This window comes from Anneissia japonica, unplaced genomic scaffold, assembly GCF_011630105.1.
Source record: "Anneissia japonica isolate Jap-2015-1 unplaced genomic scaffold, ASM1163010v1 scaffold287980_len571666_cov165, whole genome shotgun sequence".
Lineage (NCBI taxonomy): Eukaryota > Metazoa > Echinodermata > Crinoidea > Comatulida > Comatulidae > Anneissia > Anneissia japonica.
This window is the reverse complement of record NW_022720008.1, coordinates 537,190-544,262: the sequence shown is the minus strand read 5'-3', so window position 1 is coordinate 544,262 and position 7,073 is coordinate 537,190. Positions and strand designations below refer to the sequence as shown.

Sequence of the window (7,073 nt, the reverse complement as noted above, 5' to 3'; positions counted from 1 at the left end):
ATACTGTCTTTGAAGGTTTCCTGAAATGTTGATGACTAATGTTCCTACCAACTACGCATTTATAATTTTCATAAAGCACCATGGAAAATGTTGAAGATACTGACATGGTTTCAAGGAACTGTAGTTTCCAAAACACGAAGCCCGCCACCACTTCATATCTTTGGTATCGGAGAGGCGATGGCGGTGGTAGTAGAAGTGTTTAGAATATTTAAGTTTGCACTTGTCGCAAAGACTTAGTAGGACGCTGATGTTAACGTAAAGTTGTGGGGCCCAAATGTGGGCGAATTATGTTCAAGATGCGAGTGAGTGTGAAGAAGACTGTTCAATGGAGCTTCGTTTTAACAACTTTGTACATAGCCTCAGTACATTTCTTTTCGAAACGGTCAATCTTATCGGATCGTAGGCCGAGCTTAGATCGCGGTGAGCGGAGCTGGGACAAGACCAATGATGTGCCAGCCCGTTCACCCAGCCGTAAAGATCGAGTGATTCAGAGTCTTAGCCAAAAGCGAAATAAGTCGGTAGGTTATGGAAACCAGGAAACAGAACATAACATTAATAATTTAATATCAGATTCCGCGTTTATTGATAATGAAAAAGACAGGCTAGAATTCCAAAGAAACCATGAACGACTACTACCACCGCCCGAAGGAGTGAAACAGCTTAACCCCTCCAAAATTTTATCTGGAAACAGAACGTTATTTACTGCTAATAATAACTTCAGAAAAACACTTTTGTCTGATATATTTATTGGAATGAAAACGACAGAAAGATATCACAGGCAAAGACTAGATATACTTCTTGAAACATGGGTGAAAAGAGCAAAAGAAGAGGTAAGTTTGTCACTATTGGTTGTATTGTAGAATACTTATTTAATAAAACCAGGGAGTTGTTATAGTGTTGTTACATTATAACAACTCCCTGATAAAACCAAGTAAAAATATGTCACTACTGTATTCTTGCCTTTCTTTTGATGCAGTTTATTAAATTGAGTTTTAAGTTAGGATTCTGGCCACATAAAAGTTTGAGTTTTCAATCCATTTTGCTTGCAAAAAAATACTTTACAAAGCTGCTCACAAAAAGATACCCTAACTTGTTGTATCATCGTACTGTAAATACAAGGACAGATTAGATGCATTACTTTCCATGTGTTGCACTATTTAAAAAAAAAAAAAATTATTTCAGAGGGCCCCTGAATATCAGTTAACCTACTGGGCTAAACTGAAAGGGTTACCCTCTTTAAAGATGGTTGAAATAAAATAAATATAAAAAAAACAGCAAACGGATACATACCGTAGCATAACAAAAGCAAAACCAAGCAATTTACAGTAAAGTTTTACCCTTATTTGTATATCTAATAAATTGTTACTATAGTTAAGTAATTAAACTGAATGAAACACACTGAGCTTCACAAAAACCTGTACTTAGTAGTCGTGTGAAATTATAGTCGATTATTTATTTATTTTATTTATTTATTATATTTATTTATTAATTATCTTTTCTATGGACCAGGGCAGAGTCAAAGTCAAATTCAGTATAACATTACAGGCTCTTTTACAGCTCATTGCATTTTGTCTCTTACAAGTGCATAAAAATGTTAATTCAAAGTAACTTGCAATATTCAAAATATTATAGATTTGTACCAATTATAATTTAACGATGGAAATTTTATGCAACCTTGAAGTAAGTACTTTAGTTAACATCGCACAAAAATTGAGAATTTTTTTGCAAAATCAATATATTTTATATACGCTATATACGAGTGAAGGAATTGGGGTACCGAAAAAGAGTACTGTTTGTACACTGCAAAAATATTGATAATTGTGAACCAAAATAGGGGCCAAGATTTAAATGTGTTGAATAAACATGTTTTATTTTGGTTTAATCATATGTGAAAGGAAAAACAACATTGTAACTTGTATTGTATGTTGATTATCAAGTGAGTTGTATTTAATTTGTTGCTAAGGATAGGTTGATTTGACTAATTTATATATATTACTGAAGTTTGAAACTCAAATGATAAAACTATGTATTGCAAAGTTTATATACTGCAATGCTGGCAAAATATGCTTTTACCTATATGGCTATAACCACATCATAATTTAAAGAGCTTCGATTTCACCTTTTCGAGCTCACCCCTTTGGACCATTATTCCGTTAGTTAATTAACAACAAAGACATGGCACGCTTGTTGAGAAATGAACAACAATTCGATTGTTGATTAGGAAGCATGAGATTAATGTCAAAAGAACGATCAGCTCTGTCACAAATGACTTAATGATTAAAACCATTTTGACCTTTTTGATTCTTTTGGTGTCCGCTGTATATTGGTGACCCAGAAATGGTAATTATTATTGTTTTCTTTCTTTTAAATCCATATTTTCCACAACTGTATTGTTAACAGAAAGAGCTTAGCAACTGTATTAATGCAAAAGACCTTTCTGTGCTTCAAGTGTTTAAAATCAGCACTTGAAGTTGAATTAACAATGCTTCATTAAATTCCATTCAGTCGTCATAATTCAGTGATTAATTATACTTATTGTGATTACAGACTTTTTGTAAAGATTCATGGCAACCATACCGGTGATGTTTTCTGGTCTTGTATGCCCATATATAGTCATGATGTGCCTATATATGGTCATGATGTGATGCCACCATGACCATATTTAGACATGTCACATGTTTTTTTTCAACTAAATTTTGATAGTTTGGACAGCTAGGGCTTTGGAGAGATCATTGAATTTGGTTCAAATTCTTTATATGTTCTCTACTCATTTTGAAAGCCTTGTTATTAGCTCCGATGAGAGGAGCCTCTAGCATCATGCGGCTGATTGATTAATAGATCTCTTTTGTATGGGCAGCCGTGCCATTAAGGCCACTACTATAGAATCTCCTCGGAGCTTTTGAGATTACAAGAACTTGTTATATTATATTTTTGGTCCAAAAGTAAAAAATCATAGTACCATTTGTACCACACTTTAGGGCACACAGGGATGAAGGGTCCATGACCAAAACAAATTTTAACAAACTGTTTAATGTTTTTCTTTCTAACAAAATATGAATAAATAGGGACCCAGGTAAATGCATGGGCCCTGGACCCAAAGAAAATATGATTTTTTTTAAATGAATCTGCACTAGTTTTGATTATTAAAACAAACTTTGATTATTAATAGAAAGCACACTACGGCACCTCAACTAAACTAAAGCTCTGTTCATTACTATGAAATTCTATGTGAAAAAAATATGACATCATTCCCATACTGTATATGCAGTGGCGGATCCAGGTGGGGGGGGGGTTCAAGGGGTTCGGACGAACCCCCCTCTGTGAAGAAATGTAACAAAATACAAGGGTCCTGGCTTACAAAAAGCATGCTAACCTACAGTACCTGGAAGATCAGACAAACTAGGCTTAGCCCAACTAGTTTTCAATTAAATAAATTATACACACTGTTTTTGGTCGAAATAATTTACTGTATGTACGAAAGTGAGTTCTTCAGGCCTATCGGTTCATCGATCCATGGAAGAAAGACTACATACCTATCTACTCAATATTGTTGGAATATAATAATATATTGCCTGCTTTGTGAGGAATATAATAATATATTGCCTGTCTTTGTGATGACACTTGTTGTTTTATATAGTTAGCCCTCCAATTCGGGACCGCCTTTGGGACCTTAAATTTGGAGTGGTCTCAGGGTTTGGTCTCCTACAGTATTTGAGGGTTGTTTATACTTGGTTCTTCAAAAAATTCATCTCAAATCACTGTCTGTATAAACTTATAAACAAACACTGTCTGTATAAACTTTATATTATAAAGTCAAATACTGTATATTTTACCATGTGATGAATCTCATTAATTGAGATTCATTTATCACATGGTAAAATATACAGTATTTGGTTGAAATGGAATAATCTACTGTAATTTCAATTTTTGATTATATTGTACCTGTATGAAGAATATTTTATTTACAACTCAAAAACATCTGTTAAATTATTATATTCAAAGTGCATTGTAAGCACAGGTGGATGATCCTTGTATCAAGGTTGTTAAGTGTACTGTAATACCTTGGTTATGACCGTCATGATTTTAACTTGTGCTGCAAAAAATACAGTATGAACAGGTTACATCAATTAATATAGAAAACAACATACAGCTGTTAACATAAAAATGTATTACATTTTTATTTTTAAATAAATATCAATTACATACAAAGGTAATAATTTACTTGCACTTTTTGTATTGAAGTTTATTCTTTGTTAATTATGGTATAAATGGCCTGATATATGTTAGTTTATCAATTATGAGAAGGCAGCAAATATATATATATTTTATTTTATGAAGTATTCACACCTCGGGGCGGAAGCATGGGGTGGACCGCTTCAAAACCCATCAAGACTGCAAGGTGGGGTATTTAAGCATGGCCAGGCGAGAATGTACAGCATGGGGTTTGAAATCCCGACCATGAGGTTAAGAACCTGAATGTAAATTGTTACATTGAACCACCTTCAGTTATTTTTAATGCTAATTGATAGAGTATATCATTATCAATCCTACTATGTATACAGTAGGCTATAGAGTACAGTCGTGTCGTCAAGACGCCAGGCGGAGCTCTCTGTTGTCAACAGGCATTGGTTACAGTTCATTACGCCTGAATGACTTAATAGGCTTTCTGGATATAGGCATTTTAAAATCTAATATTTTGCCATCAAAATGTACTAAAAACACAAAAGCTCGCATTATATTACTTATCAAACACACATTTAATAATCAATTAAAATTTACAAAGAAAAAATAAAGATGCAACATCTTAATAATTATGTTAGAAATTGGGATCAATGATTTGTCAGTGAAGAAAATGGCATCCACTTGAACGTTTTTTGCAACGATAGCAATGGAGTACATGTAGTATGACATGGTATCGTGACGTTACACTGTAGTACTCTATTAAGATAACAAAATATGTAAAACTATGGCATAAAAAATTAGATATGCCAGTTCACAAATCAAGTTATAAATAGCCGTGTTTTGCAGATTGTTTTGTCTTTTGTTTGTTTATTTATTTGTTTATTTATTCAGGTATAAGAACATACAACTATACAAGAGTGAAACAACTGAATACAAATGACACAACCATTCAAATATAATCTAAAAAAAATACAATAACAAATTTACAATTCAATTACCAGTACAATTAAATTTAAAAAAAGAACTATGCAATATTAAATTTTGCAATAGTAGGAATAGCTGATTCTTAAATCTGATAGCAGCATTTAGTTCTCTACTGAAAAATGTGATATTCATTGAATAAATTATTTTAATAATAATTGTTAAGTGTTCTTGTTTTTTGATTTGAACAATATTAAAAAAGAAAGAACAATAGATAAACCAGAAAAAAGCTTGAGCGAGGCCTGAGTAATTTCTTATTTCCTGTGAGTATTAAGTAACCTTGTATTGTAGTCACAAAAATATTCTGTGAATTGTAAATGAATACATTAAATTTACATCAATGCAGTTATAAGTAAACACAATCAGTGAAGTCAATGCATTAGTTTCTAGGCCTGTAGTCTGAGGCCAAATACAAAAAAAAACATGCATTCCTTGTCCTCTTTTTTTTTTTGAAAACTTTTTTTCACTATTCAAACACCCAGAAATTGTTGCAAAACATAAGGATCCTTGTAAGCAATTAGTATCTAAGTGTTCCCAGTTAAAATTCATGCACTTCCTGTCGATTTGAAAGAAGTGGATTCGATGCCTCTATTCAAACTTTCCCCTTCTTTTCTCTGAGTGTGAGCTTTGAAAGGCACTTTGTTCATTGTAGAGTGCTATATAAGAATGGTAAAATAATAATAATAAATAATAATTATAATTATAGTAATAATAATAATAATTTGTATTTAATGATAATTATCTGATTTATTATTAATTAATATTGATATATAAGAAAAAAATTCCATGCTATTAATTTTTGGATATTAACCATACCAATATTCTTTGCATGGTAAACAATTCAATGATTGTTTTAATATATGTATTAGCAAAACATTATTTGTTAAAACATGTGTACAGTATCACTAGAAATAAATATTACCTTATCATTGTTGATAAGCTTTAATATATTTTCTATAACACCTTTCCATATAAGCATAGAGAAAATAGAACATTTTTCTCTATGATTTTCTCTATGATATAAGTAACAACAAGGTAGGCCTATATCTTAATTAAACCACGGAGGAATCAGTCTAGTCTTCCTCCGTGATTAAACTGTAATTATCAGATTAAAAAAATACATTGAATTATCAGATTAAAAAAATACATTGATTGTTTGGAAATGGATCATACAGTAGGTGAGGCTGAGCTATAAACCACACACACCTAAATTTGTATAGGCTGGAGGAGTGATTATTTAGAGGGCGTGGAGGATTTTAGCTCTGTTGAGAAGTTACAGGTAGGCCTACACCTAATTCTCTACAGTACTATTTGGTCGTCATGGTGGTATTTAAGTTCAAGGCAATGCTAATACAGTAACTAACACTAGAAAATACAGCCACAGTGGAAAAATAGATTATACAGGTACAGTACATTAAATGGCAAGGTGTGTTATTTTACAAAGTAAGGTACACTATTTTTCGTACCCCTGGGGGAGTTTGGTGTGCAATAACTCACCTAAAATTAATGGATTAAGTTTATAAACTTTAAACTGAATAAAATTCAGTATCTGAATTACTCAGTTTGTATTAAAGTACTGTAGTAATTTCAATTAAAAATATAAGTAAGGTACTTTGTGGACCTTTTGTATTTGATTTTTTTTCCTGTAAAACTCTTTAAACTAACTTGTTTTTATCTTTACCGCCTTCAGAGTTTATAATCTTTTGATGTTTTTAATTAATTTTGAATAATGAATTGTTTAATTTCGTTCCCAGAGTTGGGTATATTAGTAATTGGAAAAAAGAAATATGTTTATAAAATAATATATAATTATAATTATATAAAATATAAATTTGGCAGAAAACATAAACAAAAGAAACTAAAAATATAACTTCGAAAATATTTAATAAAATTCATAACTAATAAATAAA

The 7,073-nt window shown here is 31.6% G+C and overlaps 1 protein-coding gene across 1 annotated transcript in view; it reads left to right on the top strand.

The window, feature by feature from the left end:
* The first annotated feature begins 148 nt into the window (after nucleotides 1–148).
* Nucleotides 149–7,073, top strand: part of LOC117111154 (beta-1,3-N-acetylglucosaminyltransferase radical fringe-like) — a 49,891-nt gene continuing 42,966 nt past the window's right edge. Inside the window, exon 1 of the mRNA XM_033254024.1 lies at nucleotides 149–830. Coding sequence (XP_033109915.1) covers nucleotides 288–830 — 543 coding nt within the window. The 5' untranslated portion in view covers nucleotides 149–287. The remainder of the gene's footprint in view (nucleotides 831–7,073) is intronic.